Source organism: Phyllopteryx taeniolatus, chromosome 4 (assembly GCF_024500385.1).
Source record: "Phyllopteryx taeniolatus isolate TA_2022b chromosome 4, UOR_Ptae_1.2, whole genome shotgun sequence".
NCBI lineage: Eukaryota > Metazoa > Chordata > Actinopteri > Syngnathiformes > Syngnathidae > Phyllopteryx > Phyllopteryx taeniolatus.
In genome coordinates, this window is record NC_084505.1 from 16701128 (window position 1) to 16721883 (window position 20756).

A 20756-nucleotide genomic window follows, 5' to 3' on the forward strand; every position below is an offset into this window, starting at 1 on the left:
TTATGAAAAATCTTTTGATTAATGCTATTAAATAGTTTGCGTAGTAAGTTAATTGCAAATGTTGCAGATTTTACCTCCAGGTGGCAAGCACATTTCTCAAATGTTTTCACACCCTATAGTATTTTCCCAGAAGCAAAAGCAGTTTTGTTAGCTTGCTAACAGTAAATTGTACTGAAGGTGCAGTAATCTAAACATTACTCAACTGAGTCGAACCAATAAACATGTACTAAAGTACATTGGATAGGAAGTTTATGGATGACTGGTTTATGAATTGGGTCTTGATCTGTTCTAGTGTTGCGCTATGGCAGCAAAACCACCATATAAATACCACGTTTTAGTCAAAGTATTTTTTTCAAAGAACACGCTACAGATTAGCAACTCTGGCAAATTTATACATTTGCAGATATGGGACAATTATATGTAAAGGACTGATATTTGGAAGACTGCTGTGGATGAATAAATTATCAGCACAAGACTATATAAAGTACCCTCACATAAAGTTGTGTAAACTATTCTCCCACCACCTTAATGACGAGGAACGTTTGAGAGAATTATTCACTAATGAAGGGAATTTCAAGATGTAATTATTTCTCTCTATTTCATAGAATGTGGGTGTTGTTATTAGCACGTGTCGAGATACAACTGTTTTTTCCACCTTCTCACTCGGTTATATTTAATACAGGTCATTGAATCAATTGCAGATATTGTGTATACATAAACTTGTCTCATAGAGCTTACATTGTGCTGGTTTTTATGAACTAATATGCTTTAAGAATGAAAAAAGCCTTTGTCATCAGCTGTCTCAAGATTTATTTATTATTATGATCAACTAGCACAGGGGTATTGAACAAACTAAAATTGTAATTGTGTTTCTTTTGCATAAGTTCAGCCATTTACAGTCCAAGCAGACACCAAGAGGCACAAGCACAGAGGCGTTGACAGACTGAAAGCAGCATGGCTAGCAGATCGTACAATAGAGTGATAGCACTTGCCAACATTGCTGACTTCATCAATAGCTACAAACTCAACAATTTGGGAACAGCAGGAGGCGTTGTAGCTAGCCTGGATGCTGGGGCCGCTCAGGGAGGTGTGTGACAGAGTTCCATCCCCCTGGCGGAGGGAAATTGTCGCTATTCCCGTTCCATTTCCATCAGTAATGTTGGCGGATAGCTCCCACTCGAAAAACGTACACTGAGACATATCTTGGGGACAGTCATCAGCCAATACGCTTACGACTTCACACACGGGTTGAACAAAATCTGTGATCTGAGGACAAAGAAAAAATGGAAAATATACTGTTTTGTATCTAATGTAACAATATTTTAGATCTATACAATTACTCAAAGTAATGAAAGCCTTGGTGTGTCATGAATAAATTGTTTGATTACCTTAGTAACAACAGACAATCTCAGGACAGCATAATTGGAGTCAACACCATTGGATGATTTGGCTTCTAAAGTCAAAGTGACATCAGTGCCTGATGTCGTGTTAGAAGGCGGCGTAATGATCAGAGTTTCATTGGCATATGTTCCAGTTGTCAGGCTGAGACTGTCAAGAGAAGATGGAAAATGTCACTTAAATGTAATGGTAATAGAATGATATTGAATTCATGTTGGGATTTCGTTCAGAATGTGAGACAATTTTCAGCTTTTTAATGTAACAATATATATAGCTACACAGTGGAACCTCCAAATGTGAATGCCTTTGCAAATGTACAATGTTACCAACATTTTGGGGGGGAACAAAAAGCATACCTCTACATTCCGACAAAACCAGCGTACAAACTCCCATCACACAAGACGTCACACGAGACCACAGGTGTCAAACTCAAGGCCCGGAGGCCGCATCTGGCCCACCACATCATTTTATGTGGCCCGTGAAAGCAAAAGCAAAATCTTTGTGGCCCTTTAAGATTTGTACGTATTTGAGTAACCCTGTAGTAGACCAAAAGAAGGACCAGTCTGAAGTTTGAACAAATGCGAATTGCAGGGGACGTTGATAAAGTGAGAAGAAGAAGAAAATATTCAGGAACCTATGAGGAAAGGACTCCAGGGTCCTCATACGCCTCATGTCTTGTCGCAGAATGTTTTATTTTTATGTTTCGCAGTCATTACTCTTGTGGGACGACAATGATAAAATGTGAGATGCACAAACCTTTTTATTTGTCATTGGCCCACACAAGTTATGTTATTGTCACAACACTGAGTCTTATTGTTTTTTTACATTCAATTATGTGTTGGCACCAGTTCATATTCCTATGGACAGCATAGTTTCCTATCTAACAAATTAGATGTGGACCAACGTCCTGGAATGGATTATGTTCAGCCCTAGAAGTTCTATTGTACAGTGAACTTTATGTAGTTCATCCTTTGAATAGCACACCACTCATAGCTACAGTATATAATGACTGTCTTCATTAACGAAAGCATCGGCAAAGAACTCCGTCCTTAGGTTTTGTGATATTCCAGTTTTGATAACAACATTCAGATTTGACTAACACCTTCTGCCACAATCTCACCTTTTTGGATATGACATTGGGAAGCCTTTGTCATTCCTTCCACTGATGGTGAATTTACCACCTGGGCCCTGGGTCATAACACTGAACGGGAGGCTGTAGTTTCCCCCAGGCTCCGCACTCTTGTCCACCATGGCCTAAAATTCAGGAGTCAACGCTTTATCAATACATAACAGTATCTGTATAATGTCTGGTAGATGAAGTGCAGACCTGGATGTTCACTTTGGAGACAGACAACTGAGTGGTGGATTGCCTCTGAAATGCACTGATTGACACCTTGTCAGTTCCTTTCAGGATAACCACAAACTCCCCTGCAGGGACTGCATCAACTGTCACCAAGATGTCTCCGTTGCCCATGTCAGTTCTTGTACCATTACTTTCAGCTCCAGTGTCAGACACTACAAGGCCAACATTTTCTACACTGAGGGAGGATGGACCTTTTCTTCCGATTACAGAGAGGATCAAGGTGGCTGGCCGGCCTGGTGGAGGGGAAAAAAAACATGAAAGGATTTATTCAACCCTGATTTGCACAATAACCTATGATGAAAGGTAACACATATTACTGATATGATTTCTATTTTAATACATAACATCAATATGGTTTGGTATTTTTATTTTTATTTTTTTTTGCTGTTGTGATTTTTTGATTTTGTAAATACAGTAAAATGAAAATCCTTTACTCGTTTGGATCCCACTTCCACCGTGACACTGGACAGTTATTAAATAATTACTTTGTAAATAAAGTTTGCTTTGATCCATTGCATATGTTGTGTGCATGGAAAAGTATTTGTAAAACTCTGAAGTGATCTTTAAATTATATATTAGGCTGTTTTAGCTAACAAAACATTTTCAAAAACTAAATACTGAATATATATGGTTGTTACATATGTATATACATGTATTTACCAGCTTGTGGAAGCCCACTGACCACTGCATAACCTGGGTGAGGTCCCTTGAAGCTCTCCACAAAGTCGTAGATAAAGGTAATAGTACTCTGGCCTGAAACACAACAGACTTACAATAAGTTCCAATACACACCAGAATAAATTGCTGTTTAAAAAGTTTTTTTTTTGGAGAAACCCATAGTTGAATCTTCTGGAAGACGGTGTAAAAACACAAAAGCAAAGGCTAACAGATGTGTATGGTATGGAGTACACTTCCCTCCGACCATTGGAACAGAGAGCCAAATTCCTGTTGTTTGCTATAGACTGAAATCCTTTTGGGTTTGGCACACACACCCAGTGTATTATGGTAATCGGACCACAACACTTTATCCCACGTGTGAGGTTTTGTTATGGTCAAATAACAAAATAATAAAAATAACTTCATGCATGTGTATGTAGGTACTGTATAACAAATATTTGACATTGACAAGTCGTTAATATAATATTACTGACCTGTGACTTTAATCGTGTATGGTTGTTTGCAGTTAATGCTGATTTTCCAGGAGCCTGGTTGTTTGTCTGCATTGAGAAGAATTCTCCTCAGGTTGCCTACTGTCTGTATGAATGCCAGCGCACCAGTGGTCTCAGTATTACTTTGATTCACACCTGGAGTATACAAAAATGCACTATTAGTGTTTAATCTGTGAGAAAATTTCATATCCTCAGCAAAAAAAACATTAAAAATTATTTGAAAGAATCTATGCCATCTGCATGATCTTGTTGGCCACTGGCCATAAAGAAGAGTCGCCACTGCACTTTATACCTGCAGGATTGGTTAGTGTGAAAGTTATAAATGTTCCAGTGATGTAGATTGTGATGTTTTGTAGAGATTCATCCAGCATAAAAGGGAAGGTCTCTGGCTTCCCAGGATCCATTGCTCTCTGAAAAACTGTCACCTGAGGTAAGCAGAGCAAAAAGGCGAATATTTGAAATTCACAGATTTCACTGATTATGTAAAACAATTAGATCAGAAAGTTTTTGGTAGGTCTTAATACAGCGTTACCAAAGCTGATGTGGAGGTATCAAGGATGACGTCTGTGGCTTGAGGCAACTGACCCTTGGACACCTGTATGGCCTGACCTCCTGAAGCCTGAGCCAGTTCCCTGTAGTCATTAAAGGAAGCAGCCCTGACAGAACGCCGGCGTCTTCCAATGGTCTTGGTGATGTAGAATGACACCTGCCAAAATCAGGTCAAATCCGGTAAAATTATATTACTTCTGAGAATGAAACATGTTTATGAGGTACAAGTGAATGTCAGAATTCACCGTTGACTTTGTGCTTCTGATGAGGGCCACAATGGTGTTCTTCAGGTGTATGTCTTTAGCTGGAGCGTCTGTGAAGACATAGATGTGGGAGGAGGCAGGAGAACCGGTGAGAGCCAACTGGTGAGAGAAAAAAGGACCAGTTGACTTGCGTACGATGAATCATCCCAGTCTGCGGAATGCATTTCATATACTGCATGTACTCTTTTAACTTTTAATTTTTAACTCAACCTTTTAGTTCGACTTTAGTACCTGTAGTCCTGACAAGCACATTTCAGGGAGGTCACCGCCTCCTGTTGCTTTTATCTTTGAAATTTTTGTTTTCATTTCATCAGGGTCTGTTGTCCTGAATAAAGGTCCAAAATCTATATAAAAAGAGCAAAAATTTTTAATCGATACCAATTTATGTATTTGTGCCAACACACTATTATTAAACCATCATTGCAGGTAATAAAATGTCAGACAACAATGTGAGGCTCTCTTACCGGGGTCATTGAAGGTTACCAAAACGTATTCTGACGGCTCATCTTGTGTTCCTTTTTTTCTGTCAATGATTTTGTACACAGCATTTCTGGCTGCATCAATGTCATCTGACATACTGCCAGTATTGTCAATAACAAAACACACAACAGAAGAACGGGTGATCCCCATCAATCTGTGAAAAAGAAATAGAACTTGTCATGTGAACGAAGCAACAAAAATCAAACTCTAAATTGTCAAAAGATTCAGTTTTCCATGTGTTACACACAAAAGGATAACGCAACATATCTTGAGTCGCTGGCACCACAAAGAAGAAGCACTATTTGCTTTTTATTGTCCTTTCACCTTAGGAAGTCGTTGTTCCCTGCAGTCAACCGGATGTCCTCCAGAAGTTGGAGGCTGGCGACTGTGGCTGCATTTACAGCAGCATTGTGGAAGGCCAAGTTGTCAGAGCGACGCTCATCCTTGTTGATTCCTCCTCGAGGAACTGTTGTGCTAGAGAGATCAGCTTCACCTCCATGGCTACATTTACCTGGCACAGCACAAGAAACAAGTTGAACTGCACCACGATGCTGCTGGCTGTTTCTTAACTGGGATTAGTCTGATATGGAAAAAGATAGTGATCATGACGTCAGCGTCAAGCAACTCATCTTGTATTAAGTCACTAATTGGATGAGTAGTGATTACAGTAGCCAATAATAATTAAGGAAAACATCCATTATGTCCTTGTTCATTCATTCAGCCATTCCTTTGTTTATTTGCTTTACTGAAGACATTCTCAGTGGGTCTTGAGCTATGGTAGATGTAAAAAGCTATTGCCTTTTAAAATGTCAGTTTTTTGCATAGCTTTCATGCATTGCCGAAAACTATCAGTAGAATTCAATTGAAAACTAAACAATATTTATTTAGGGTCACAAACAAAGTAAAGAGGTCAGTGTGTCTTTAGTATTTAAGGATGTAGCTGATCAGAATTTGGCCCTGGCCTATGTCCTGCCACGCTACAAAGTTTTATTTTACGTTTTTTTCAGAATCCTGCTAACTGTATTGGCCCTCCCATTTATTGTTTTACTAAAATGACAATTGTGAAAAGTGGTGGCCGAAAACATTTGCACGGTACTTTTCTGTACATAAAGTTTCCTCAAAACAAATGAGAAAAATTGTTACGATGAAACAAAGGTAGAACTTTTTTAACCATGATCATTTACGATTGGCACAGAAACAGCATTGCAAATCATTGGGTGAAGAATGGTGGTGACAGATGCTTGATGCTTTGAGATGGGTTTTATTCAGCTGCAAGTATAGGCTTACATCAAAATAATGAGTCAGTCTTGACACAAATATCCTTCAAAAGTCCAATTCATCTGTGGCGTGAAGAGGACTATGCAGTTAACAGATTTTAGGCATTTTTAAAAGTCGTCCCCCCCAAAAAAAAGGTTAATTCAAGACTCAACTTGTGAATGGTTGTCTGTAGTGTATTTCCCCTGAGAATGATTGTACTTTGCCTCTCGCTCAAAATCAGTTGGGATAGCTTTCAGCACACACTGACCCTGAACAGAATTGTGAGTAGAAAATCATTCAGTACTTGAAGAAAAAGAATCTTACAAGACCCCAGAGTGAGCACTTGTATGTACTACAGTTAGCATTTTTTTTTTTTTTTTTTTTTTGCAAAATAGACATTGTAATTCAGTAAGGGCTTTGCTGTATATATTTCTTTGTGTAATTTATAAATAATAGTTTTGATGAAATATTTACAAATGCAGCCCTATGGGGGGCAAAGGCCAGTGCAAACTGTAGGCCGGTCCCAAGCCAGAATAAATGCAGAGGGTTGCGTCAGGAAGGGCATCCGGCTTAAAGCTTTGCCGAATAAATATGAGCGTTCATCTAAAGAATTCCATACCGGATCGGTCGTGGCCCGGGTTAACAACGTCCACACCCCGGCACCGTTAACCTGCAGGGGGCCGGTGGAAATTCAGCTACTGTGTGTCGAAAACGAAGGAGAGGTGGAAAGCGGGTTCTTGGGCAGAAAGAGAAGAGGAAAGCAGAGAGCCTAGAATTGAATGTGGGGACTTTGAATGTTGGGACTATGACAGGACAATCTCGGGAGTTGGTTGACATGATGATTATGAGAAAGGTTGATATATTGTGTCCAGGAGACCAGGTGGAAAGGCATTAAGGCTAGAAGTTTAGGGGCAGGGTTTAAATTATTTTACCATGGTGTAGATGGGAAGAGAAATGGAGTTGGGGATATTTTAAAGGAAGAGTTAGCTAAGAATGTCTTGGAGGTGAAAAGAGTATCAGATCGAGTGATGAGCCTGAAACTTGAACTTGAGGGATTTTCGTATAATGTGATTAGCAGCTATGCCCCACAGGTAGGATGTGACCTAGAGGTGAAAGAGAAATTCTGGAAGGAGCTAGACGAAGTAGTTCTGAGCATCCCAGACAGAGAGAGAGTGTTGTGATAGGTGCAGACTGTAATGGACATGTTGGTGAAGGAAACAGGGGTGATGAAGAAGAGATGGGTAAGTACGGCATCCAGAAGGGACAGAAGATGGTAGACTTTGCAAAAAGGATGGAAATGGCTGTAGTGAACACTTTTTTCCACAAGAGGCAGGAACATAGGGTGACCTACAAGAGCGGAGGTAGAAGCACGCAGGTGGGTTACATCTTGTGCAGAAGATGTAATCTGAATGAGGTTACCGACTGTAAGGTAGTGGTAGGGGAGAGTGTGGTTAGACCGCATAGGATGGTGGTGTGTAAGATGACTCTCGTGGTGGGGAGGAAGATTAAGAACCATATGGTGGAAGCTGAGAAAGCAAGAGTGTTGTGCCGCTTTTCGGGAAGAGGTGAGAGAGGTTCTTGGTGGACAGAAGACTGGACCACGACATCCAGGGTGATCAGAGAGACAGGCAGGAAAGTATTTGGCGTATCTTCTGGCAGGAAAAGAGCGAATGAGACTTGGTGGTGGAACCTCACAGTACAGGAAATCTTTCAAGGAAAGACGTTAGCTAAGATGTGGGACACAGAGAGGACTGAGGAGAGGCAAAAGGAATACATTGAGATACGACATAGGGCAAAGGTAGAGGTGGCAATGGCCAAACAAGAGCCATATGATGACATGTATGCCAGGTATGACACTAAAGGAGAAAAGGATCTCAACAGCTTGGCCAGACAGAGGGATAGAGATGGGAAGGATGCGCAGCAGGTTATGGTGATTAAGGATAGAGATGGAAATGTGTTGACTGGTGCCAGGGGTGTGCTGGACAGATGGAAAGAATACATTGACGAGTTGATGAATGAGGAAAATGAAAGAGAAGGAAGAGTAGAAGACGCAAGTGTGGTGGACCAGGAAGTGGCAATGATTGGTAAGGCATTAAAGAGGATGAAAAATGGAAAGGCAGTTGGTCTTGATGACATTCCTATGGAAGTATGGGAGCATCTAGGAGAGGTAGCTGTGGAGTTTTTGACCAGCTTGTTCAACAGAAATCTAGCGGGTGAGAAGATTCCTGAGGAATGGAGGAAAAGTGTGCTGTGCCCATTTTTAGAGGGATAGAGGAATAAGGCAGAGAAGTATGTTATAATAATACAGGACATGTACGAGGGCAGCAGAACAGAGGTGAGGTGTGCTGTAGGTGTGACAGAGGAATTTAAGGTTGAGGTGGGACTGCATCAGGGATCAGCCCGGAGCCCCTTCCTGTTTGCAGTGGATATGGATAGGCTGACAGATGAGGTCAGACTGGGAGTCAACAGTCCAGAGCAATAGTGAGTGTGGTAAGGAAGTGAAGAAACGGGTCCAAGCAGATTGGAACGGGTGGCGGAAGGTGTCAGGTGTGTTATGTGACAGAAGAGTCTGTGCTAGGATGAAGGGCAAAGTTGATAAGACAGTGGTGAGCCCAGCCATGATGTATGGATTAGAGACAGTGGCACTGAAGAGACAACAGGAAGCAGAGCTGGAGGTAGTGGAAATGAAGCTGTTGAGGTTCACTCTAGGAGTGACGAGGTTGGATAAAATTAGAAATGAGCTCATCAGAGGGACAACCAAGGTTAGATGTTTTGGAGACAAAGTTAGAGAAGACTTCGAGGTTTTGGACACGTCGAGAGGAGGGATAGTGAGTATATTGGTAGAAGGGTGATACGGATGGAGCTGCCAGGCAAGAGAGCTAGAGCAAGACCAAAGAGAAGGTTGATGGAAGTCGTGAGGGAAGACCTGAGGGCAGTTGGTGTTAGCGAGAATGATGCAGGAGCCTTATATGGAAAAGGATGACACGCTGTGGCGAAAGGAGAAGAAGTATTTTTTTTCTCTTATTTAATCTTATTTTTTTATCGCAACTTGTGGTAAGGTTAAAGGTCCCATATTTTACCGAACCAACTTTTTCTAGTATTTGGGATTGAATATTGTCTCTATGGTCCCTCAGTAAACATGTGAATTATGAATTAAACTCGTCCACGCATTCCTGAGTTCCAGACGTTATTCTGCCGAGAGGCCTGAAATCAGATCATTCAAATTTCTTGAGTTTATCTACGTCAATAGCAAAGATCTCAACCTACTTCTCTGCCCCTGAGCCAGTGCTGTCAACATGTGCAACAAAATGAAATTGACACTTTTATACTAAGTTCATGTTAGAGAGTCACTCTATGGAGGTCTAAATAGCCAAATTATGGGACCTTTAAAGTGCAAAGTAGAGCTTAAGAGTGTGGGTTGAATATGGTTTTGTATGAAAAATGTTTGATGACTGATGCTGATACCTTGGGGCTTGCCAGCAGAAAAAGATCCCATGTAGCCAGAAGTTAGCTTCTTCTCTTTCAGGATGTTTTGAAGGATTGGGTTGGAACACGTTCCTGTGGCACAGTCGCTACAGGTGGCAGTATCGATATCTACAGAAGAAGAACAGATAAACTTTAGTCCCCCTAAATATGTGTTAGAAGTAGTATGAGGGCCAAACAAGTACAAAACATTGTTAACTGCTATCTTTAACATTCCCACACATACCTAAATCCAATTGTTTGATAGCAGCAGCAACTGTCGCTCTCTTAGACCTTGGCGCATATTTTTCAAATCATATCCATCCAGGCAGCAGGGTGGACAACTGGTCCCCAAAACATGCGTGGTAGGTTAATTGAGGACTCTAAATTGCCCGTAGGTGTGAATGTAAGTGTGAATGGTTGTTTGTTTATCTGTGCCCGGCGATTGGCTGGCGACCAGTTCAGGGTGTACCCCGCCTCCTGCCCGATGATAGCTGGGATTGGCTGGAGCATGTTTTTGGGATGTGGGAGGAAACCGGAGTACCCGGAGAAAACCCACACAGGCACGGGGAGAACATGCAAACTCCACACAGGCATGGCCGGAATTTGAACCCGTGTTCTAAGAACTGTGAGGCAGATGTGCTAATCAGTTGGTCACTGTGCCGCCCTCTAATAATATCATTGAATATAATTTAAAACGCGGCACGGTGGCCGACTGGTTAGAGCGTCAGCCTCACAGTTCTGAGGACCCGGGTTCAATCCCCGGCCCCGCCTGTGTGGAGTTTGCATGTTCTCCCCGTGCCCGCGTGGGTTTTCTCCGGGCACTCCGGTTTCCTCCCACATCCCAAAAACATGCATGAATTGGAGACTCTAAATTGCCCGTAGGCATGAGTGCGAATGGTTGTTTGTTCCTATGTGCCCTGCGATTGGCTGGCAACCAGTTCAGGGTGTACCCCGCCTCCTGCCCGATGACAGCTGGGATAGGCTCCAGCACGCCCGCGACCCTAGTGAGGAGAAGCGGCTCAGAAAATGGATGGATGGATGGATAATTTAAAACAACTTATTTGATGATTGAACAAACCCTAGAAAAAAGGTTACTTCATGACATGTTTTTCTTTACAGGGTGCAGACACAAATGTTACTCACATTCAACTTCACGTAGGCCATTCCACCAATTGGGTGCCATTTGTAGACCCAGGAAAGAAAATGTATAAATACGCAATAAAATTGTCCTGCACATTGTTCTTATTGCGTATTTAATAAATACAATTTCCATCCATCCATTTTCTTTACGGCTTATCCACACTAGGGTCACGGGCTGCTGGAGCCTCTACCAGCTATCTTCAGGCAGGAGGCGGGGTACACCCTGAAACGGTCGCCAGCCAATCTCAGGGCACATAGAAACAAACAACCATTCGCACTCACATACACACCTACGGGCAATTCAGAGTCTTCAATCAACCTACGACGCATGTTTTTTGAACCCCGGGCCCCAGAACTGTGAGGCAGATGTGCTAACCAGTCGGTCACCGTGGCGGCTAAATACAATTGATAAGATTAATTTAAACTACCTTGAACACTGGAAAAATTACATTTGTGGTCTGTCCCCACCTTGTAAAACTAGACTTTACCATGAAATATAATGTATAATGTATGTATAAATATTTTTACATGCTCCTTATGTCAACTATTCTTTTACTTTGTTTTCTTTAAAAAAAAAGAAGCTTAAATTCACAGTCAAGTCCTATCCCTGGGTTTTCACTCAGTCCTGTTACCCTAATACATGACCCCTTCTGAAAAAGTTGGAATACTTCACATTAAGATAAATGGTCCACAGGAAGTTGCATCATTCAGAGCCTCTGGGGGCCATGGTAAGGCCAAAAGTAAGTTACCGTAATTTCTCGAGTATAATGCGGTTTTTTTTTCAACCCAAAAAATGTCAAAAGTCAAAGTGTGCATTATACATAGGTATAGGGGGAAATGAAAAGAACTTTTACATTTTATAAATGTATGCCGCCATCTACAGGTTATGAAAAAGCTTTACACTTTCAGTCCAATATGCCACTGCCACCGAGAGGTTACGAGAAAGGCATACACTTTCATTCTAATATGCCACTGCCCCCTAGAGGGTAAAGGGTGTAGGCTACACTTTTATTCCAATATGACGGGTACGTATGACTGCATATATGTATATTTGCGCTCATACGTTTACATACCCTGGCAGAATTTGTGAAATATTGTTTTTTTTAAATACGACTGATGACTGAACAACAACCATCATTCATTTCTTTATGGTTATGTTTGCTTAATGATAATGCTTTTCTGAAATGCATTATTGTTTAATTTGAATCCCATTAAAAATTAAATGTGTTTCGCTTGACCCTTCATGTTTTCTTTCAAGAATTGTACCCATCTTACAAATTCTGCCTGGGTAATCCAGCATATGAGCACAACTGTGTGTTTTCTCATTCACTAAATAAAAGTCGGGCTGTGAATTTCAAAATAAGAGCAAGTAGATAAAAAGAAAATATTACGTGTTCAAATAAAGTGCTTAACTTCAGAATAATTATTTGGAAAAAAAAAATAAAATACAGATAATACTTCATGTTTTGATCATATGGGTAGAACCAAAATCATGCATTGTAAAAATGCATTATACATAGGTAGGAGGGTTTTCGAGAATTTTGAAGTCAACTTTGGGCCTTCGTATTATACATGGGTGCGCATTATACACAAGACATTATGGTAACTCATTTATTTTTCTTTATATTTAATGATATTTCAACTACAACTGTGGGTAAAATCAGGACACAGTACTGTTTTTAAAAAATATATATATTGTTATTTGTTCCTTTATATAAATATTTTTTTTGTTGAATTGCTTTATTGTGTGCCTGGTGTCAACATGCTATTAGCATAAATGTCACATGGCTGCATTTCATGTATTTGCTAATTCTATGCTAAAACCTCACTCCTGTTACTTTCAGTCTTGCTACTCAAATGAAGAGTTTAGGAACAAAATAATGGTGGTTGAGTATGAGTATTATCAGATTTAGGGATTTAAAAAGCCAGAAATTTGGGTTTATTTTGAAAGAGTTAAAACAAGCAAATAGCACCAATTCGGTGGAATGGCCCTCATACTGATGATATTGTTGTTGTGCCAAAACATTGACAAATTTCATTGGTTATGGAACTTGTCATCGAGAATTACTTTACAACAAGATTTGTGACTTTCCTCATTTTAGCACAAGTACCCCTAATGTACATGTTAATGATCGCAACTATTCTTTGTAATACTGGTTGGTCTTATGTACTGTAATTATACATTTACATTTGAAAATAAAATAAAAAACAATTCTATAGTTACACTTTTTTTCCCTTGGAAAAATATGACTTTATTCTAATGTAGTGTAATAAACTTCAAAGACAACCAGAAATTACATCATTTTGCAAAAAGCAATCCTTCACTTATTCATTTAAAATATTACACCACCTAAGGCCAGGAGTATTCTTTTCTCCTTCATGACGGAATATTACACGTTTGCATAATGTAATCATTATGAGTTCCCACACAACCCATGATTGACTCATTGCCTTTTGAAGTAATTATGCCAGCAGGAATAGCACACGAACATGAACACAAACACACACACACGCAGATACCTGCAAGGTTTTCTAAAGGAAGGTCAGGACGTAAGAGAGCGACATATGGCTCTGTGTAGCCCAACTCCACCCAGTTGCTGTGGCTATAGAAGTCCTGTTAGAACATAATAATAAATCAATTTTAAAAAATCCTATTAACTGTAAGATATTTTTTCATTATTATATACTTTTCACTTTTCTCTTCCAGTTTGTTACTCCAACTTCTTAACCCTCTAAAACACACACACACACACATAAATGTCCTCCTGTACTCCACTCCCCTCACCTGTAGTGTATGAAGGACTCTACCCAGTGTTTCTCTGGCAGCCTTGAAGTTCTCAATGCGAATATTAGCCTTAATAGATGTCATACCATTTGTAATAAGACTACGTCCCTCCAAAAAGGCCTCAGAATTGAAATGATGTGGAGCACTGAAAGGATGTGGACCACATGTGAATTGGTTTCTGAGCCAACAGTACAATTGAAATTCATAAGAAAGGATTATTGTTTCTCCTGTAACCCACCTGTTACCAAAATTCCGATCGACAAGTCCATTTTGGGTGTAAATCTCCTGTAGTGCCGAGTGAAACTTCACACCTGACACCTCACCTGTAGCTGTTGGACCAAGACAGGCCTGTACCAGCTCCCCAGGAGAAGAACCCTGTAAATCAGAGAGATTAAAGGCTATCTGTCACAGTATAGAAAAAAGAATGAAGGCAGTGACAATCTAAGTATCATTCGTTCTTTCCATTTTCAACAGGCAATTGAAAAAAAATGAAAAAGTATTATTTTCTCTTTTGTTTTTAAAGCAACACAAATACAATGAAAGAATAGATTGTTTTTCATCATTCAATTTTATCCTTATTTTAAACATATATATATATATATATATATATATATGATATGGAAAAATGGCCAACAGAAAGTTTGATTAAGAGCATTAGTAAAGATTTGTTACCTTATTAGCCGCTAGTCTGTACCACAACCACAATCCATCAAATGATCGATCAGCTATATTATATCAAGATCAAACGTATATGAAGTGTTACCGGTATTATAATGAATTCCATTTGACACGGAAGATATGATTTCATTGCTGTTTGTCTGTGTGATGACATTGTTTTAAACTCATTAATAGTTTTCCCGTGACATCACGCACCTCTGGACACGGCAGGGTCTGACATGCTGGAGGTCTATGCGTTGTTTTGTTTCAGTACTTATTGAGTGTTTGAATTGATAGCCAATGTCAAAATATGGTGAATTACTGTGCAGTGTTTGGCTGCAGTAATCCAGATGGGAGGGTACGAGTCTCATTTCACCATTTACTAGTACCAGTTTTGAATCCAGGCAAGAAAACTGAACATTTGTCAAGGAAAAGACGGAGATTGTAGCTTTTACAAATCATCAAATCTCACTCTGGTCAGATACCCAACTAATGCTAGGCAAAGTCAGTGCTATCTTAGCTAAGCCAATCTGTCAACAGAGGTGGTTAGAGTAGCCAAATATTGTACACAAGTAAGAGTAGTTACTTTAGCATAATATGAGTCAAGCAAAAGTAAATCGTAGTCCTCCAAATAATTACTTAAGAGTAAGAATGTACCCTATGAAAAAAACTAGTCTTTGCTAGTCTTTGTAAAATAACAAATTAAGGCAATTTCAGCTCCAAGAAATGGTCTTATACTATACAGGTTCCACTTGTTAAACAGCAGAATACTGTAGGCTCACCAGGCAGATTACAAAACAGGAACGAGGATGCAGTGGCTATAAAAAGTGCAGTGGCTTTTTGGGTTGTAATGAATTTTGACCAAGATAAATAATTTTCCAAATGTTTCCACCATTAATGTGACCTACAATTTGTACAACTCAACTGATATATTTTTTTATCTGTTTGAGAGGGGTGGTGAAAATAAAAAACTGAAATAACCTTGAATGTGATTGACTTAGACTTGACATTTAACTTGCTGCTTTCTTGGCCAGGTCACAATTGCCAAAGAGATGTTCTTGTCATGAACGGAACAGAGGACAGGACCCAAAAATGCACGACTCCAATACAAATTGACAGTTTCACAAAAGAGAGGTTTAATAAACGAGCAGAGGTCGGCACACAGGCAGGCAATCCGAAAAGGGCACACCCTGAACTGGTAGCCAGCCAAGTAAATTTTTTCCAAAATGTTACTTAAGTCAATGTAACGGAGTAAATGTGGCGTGTTCCTACCCACTTCTGGCTGTCAACTACTCTGGCTCATTAAGTGCAACAGTTTCCGTTTAATTTTTTTCTTGTTTTTGCACACAGGCCAATAAAGATATGCAGCGATCATAATTGTTTATGACGGCCACTGTGAGTGCGAATGGTTGTTTGTTTGTATGTGCTCTGCGATTGGCTGGCAACCAGTTCAGGGTGTACCCCGCCTCCTGCCCGATGACAGCTGGGATAGGTTCCAGCACCCCCGTGACCCTAGTGAGGAGAAGCGGCTCAGAAAATGGATGGATGGATGACCCCAAAACACACTGACAAATCAACAAAGGAGTTTAGCAACAAGAATGTGAGGTTTTAATTAATCTCCAGACTTAACACCTACAAAGCATGTCATTTTATACAGTAATTGCAAGCAAATGATTTGCAATTATTGTCATTCACTTTCTAATCTATTCTGTTCCAATACTTTTGGGCACCTAAAGAAATGGTGTATTATTACATATATGCTATCTTTCAAGTTGTGGTTCCAATGCAGATGTAAATACCCGGAACAAAATGCCGAACTATTGTTTCATGTTCATCTTTTGACATCAAACCCGAATGTTTTTAGTATAAAGCAAAAGTAAAAAAATTGGCCCTCACCTTTTCAATACGTTTGGAAGAAGGTGTACGTGTCTGAATGTTACATTCATTCATCCATTTTCCGTGCCACTTGTCTTCATTAGGGTCGCGGGCGTGCTGGAGCCTATCCCACCAATCTTTGGGCGAGAGGCGGGGTACACCCTGAACTGGTCGCCAGCCAATCGCAGGGCACATATAAGCAAACAACCATTTGCAATTTAGAGTCCTCAATCAACCTACCATGCATGTTTTTGGGATGCGGGAGGAAACCGGAGAACAAGCAAACTCCACACAAGTGGGGCTGGGATTTGAACCCCAGACCTCAGAACTGTGAGGCAGATGTGCTAACCAGTCATTCACCGTGCCGCCTCTGAATGTTACACATGATCTAAATTAGTTTGCAAAGGCCTACGTAATAAAATCCAATAAAACTATAGCCTGGACATAGTACCATGCCATTATAGTGTTTTTTTGTTACGATACGGAACAAACAACAACAACAAACAAACAAATGAAACACTTTGGAGGTGTGTGATTCCTTGCGTTATGTCTGCTGTGTGCTGAGTTTAGCTTCTATCATACCGTTGGTTTGAACTCATGACCAGCAGCCTCAGCCACAGCTCGACATGTTTCCGTCACTTTTTGCAAAAGGGCTGTTCCTGTAATGCTGACATGTGTGGATGTCCCACCCCCGATGGGGACAAAGGTCACAGCGGGCCTTGATAGAATCAACACCAGAAGGGTTAAACCCAACCCTGATGTCATGTTCAATCTAGAGAGGAACAAAATATGGATATTATGCAAACTCCAAAATGAGAGCTCATAGGTCAAGACATCCATTAGGTACACAACTGAATACTCGCAAGTGTCACACCCAAAAAGATTACTACAGTTTGTAATATTGATGTAGGTTTTTTTTTTTTTGACAGAAAACCCCAAGTCATCTGAAGAATACTTTTACATTTACATTGTATTTATTATTAATGGTAACCTGATACAATCAGGAAGCATAGCAGCAATCTTAAGCAAGTGAGAAAAATATCATCAAGCTGTAAACTGAGTATACACCTATATTAAAAGCGTTGCAAAGTATATCTACTGAAACAAATAACGAGAAAATTGTATGGCTTTGTCTGTATCTCTCTACAGCAGTAGATGACAAAGGATTATATAATATATATAATATATATAAGACTATATGATTTATATCATAAATTATAATGAATCATATTCATCAAACATATTTGTATACTTGTAACTTGTTTAGTTGTCAAATAAAAAATAAACCTTACTGTACCTTGACATGTAACCTCTGACAACTTGAATGGCTCAGAAAGTTGCAACACCAACATTAAATGTCTAAATATATGGTGGGAAGGTGGAGCTTAATATGACAGTATAAATATGTGACTGATTATCACAAAATCACACCATTCATTGGTACGCTTATTGAAAGGCATCAGGATTCGGCACTCCTGCACAATCTAAAGAGATCTAACAGATCGACGAATCAAAAATTCTATTTTAACAACAATAAAAACGCGTTATTTGCTACTACAAAGTACAACCTTAATAATAAACATTGTCAATAGAGAGCATTTCATCCTTGTAAAGGCAGCTCTTGTATTGGATCCCAAAAGATTATGGAGGCGTGCTAAATGTTTTAGCCAGGAAGTGAACATTGTCATGTTTTTAACTACTTACAAGTATCCCATTTTCCATCCATCCATCCATTTTCTGTACTGCTTTATCCTCACAAGGGTCGCGGGCGTGCTGGAGTCTATTCCAGCTATCTTCGGGCGAGAGGCGGGGTACACGCTGAACTGGTCGCCAGTCGCGCACACATTCAAACCTAAGGGCAATTTAGAGTCTTCAATCAACCTGCCATGCATGTTTTTGGGATGTGGGAGGAAACTGGAGGGCCCGGAGAAAACCCACGCAGGCACAGGGAGAACATGCAAACTCCACACAAGCGGGGCCGGGATTTGAAGCCCGGTCCTCAGAACTGTGAGGCAGATGGGCTAACCAGTCGCCCACCGTGCCACCGGATCCCATTTTAAAATATAAATATTATAAGCGGAACGGAAGATGAATGAATGACTGAATATCCTCCTCCTCAGGGGCGTCGAACAGGGGGTAAAAACTTGACACTGTCTGGGCTGGGGGGTCCTCCATGAGGTTTATGTTTCGGCGGCCCATAATCTGGTGCTTTGCCCCTGCTCCTCCAACAGAACGTGAAAGATACATTTCAACTTGGTTCCAGTTACTCTTTTGGGCCTAATCTAATTCCAGGATAGGTTGTAAACGCAGGTGGGTTACTTTATATGTCCATGCATACACACACACACCTGTTTGTCCTCATTAAAAAATGTCATCCACCATGTTAAGGTTAGCTCATAATCTATTTCATGTAATTTTTTTTTTCATTTTAGTTGATGTCCCACTTCTGCTATTAATAAGCAGCGCTTTGGTTTAGTTTGCTTATACGATCAACATGGACTTTACTTATCTGTTACTTCATATAACTGTCACGGAGCGTAGTAGGATGTGAATTCGACCCAAGAGCAGACTGAGGCTAGAATGGTTTATTGTAGGTTGGCACAGGGTAAGGATATCCAAGGCGAGGTGGCGGGCTGTCGGGAACAAGGAACGAGCAGAAAGCGGGAACGTGAGCAGGTGGTGTGGCTTGGCGGCGTGGCTGGAGTGGTCAGCGAGACTGGGAAGAACACAATCGGGTGAGTACAGATGCGAGATGTAGGATCATACCATCGTATCACAAAAACCTGGTAGCACGAGAGTCGGCCGGTGCGTCACAACAAGCGTCAATACTCAGGCGAAGGCTGTAGAACTTGACGGGCTTTAAACAGGCTTGGGAGACAGAGGGGAAGAGGGCGAGACAAGGCACACAGCCCCACCCAAGCTCCAAAAGAGGAACAGCAGGGCATGGATCATGACAATAACACGATACATCAAACCTGTCAATTCTTCAAGTCAACTCACAACTAGCTGTTTGCAACATGTTTCAAGCTAAATTGTGATATGCTATAGATAGCAACACAACATGGATGTTAATATAAACAAAACATTTTCCTCCACTATTTTACAAGGAAGAATTACAAGTGAAACACAATATGCAGTACTTTCGATAAATACCGGTAATGACTTGATTTCTCATCTCGGGTAATTCCCTTTCAGTTCTCATGTGATGTCATAAATATTTATTTTTATATCTGACAACGGCGGGTCTGATCGCTAACAATATAATTATGGCCTTAAAGATAGAACAGACCAAACAAGGAAGTTGCTTGAACAATTCCGTGCTGTGTGATGCTTAAAGAGGTTTCATTTAACACATCCACACATCATTATTTTTTTTCTCAGTAAAGTTACAGAGTGAATATATTTTCTGTATTATTATATTATTGTCATGGTCTGTGTTTTGGTTTGGGTTGTGTTTAGTTTTGTTCCATGTTTTCCTGTGTCCCATGTTTGTCGTGTGCTCATTAAGTTGTTGCCTGTTCTCGTCTACCTTGTGTTGACCAATCAGCTGTCTCCAGCCACTCGTGTCTCGTCCAGGTGTTCCTCGTTGTCTCGTCAATCTGTTTGTATTTAGTTCCCTGGTTTCTTTCACTTCTTGTCGGTTCATTGTCGTTGTCACGTGTCTTTGTCATGTCATAGTGTCATGTCAGTTGTTGTTGTCATTGTGGTATGTCATTGTCAGGTGTCATTGTCCTTATCTGTTGCACGTCTTACTCACAGGTCATAGTTTGTTTCCGGTGTTTCTTTGTTACTTTGGTTTGGTTGTTATCTCTTGTGGGCACTTCGTTTAGCTTTATCCAATATCCTTTTTTGCCCTTTTTGCCCTTTTTGAAAGATTAAATATAATTTTTTTGAGACTCCCGCACTCCTGCCTTGCCTCTCTGCTTCCATGCAATTGGGTCCACCATGTTCTTGCCTTGCGTTCCTCGCCTTCGCCCAAACCACGAACGTGACAATTTTATGTGGTATCTTATACATCTAAGTATATACTCAACGGCAATGTTATCATCTTGCTACATCCTTTGTTTGTATTGCATTATATTCCTACAATTTGGATTTTTTGTGCACTAGACACACTTATTACACACGTTTCAATGACAAAGCTCAGGATCACTCAACCTTGTTAGTGATAACAGTATCACATTATACTTATTACACAGGTACAAAGCATTAAAAAATAGTCTACATGCACAAAAGTACAGGGACGCTAAACTGCAGAAAATGAAAGGATGTACTGGATGGAGTTAGTCCCCCTTTGTAGCAATACGATATCCCCTTTCCTGAGAACCTCCTACAAGATTTTGGATTGGTCAGGA

General features: G+C 40.3%; 1 protein-coding gene across 1 annotated transcript; it reads right to left on the minus strand.

Annotated features, from left to right (window-relative positions):
• Positions 1 to 786: 786 nt before the first annotated feature.
• Positions 787 to 20078, minus strand: vwa11 (von Willebrand factor A domain containing 11). The gene is made up of 19 exons (XM_061769956.1): positions 19185 to 20078; positions 17699 to 19117; positions 16984 to 17173; positions 14108 to 14244; positions 13870 to 14014; positions 13605 to 13698; positions 9945 to 10073; positions 5547 to 5733; positions 5207 to 5376; positions 4974 to 5086; positions 4725 to 4841; positions 4463 to 4636; positions 4223 to 4355; positions 3913 to 4065; positions 3422 to 3514; positions 2726 to 2994; positions 2519 to 2652; positions 1389 to 1548; positions 787 to 1266 (listed from the first exon to the last, which is right to left on the minus strand). The coding sequence occupies exons 2-19, from the start codon at positions 17704 to 17706 to the stop codon at positions 886 to 888; spliced, it is 2787 nt and encodes a 928-aa protein (XP_061625940.1). The 5' UTR covers positions 17707 to 19117; positions 19185 to 20078; the 3' UTR covers positions 787 to 885.
• Between the last annotated feature and the right edge of the window lie 678 nt (positions 20079 to 20756).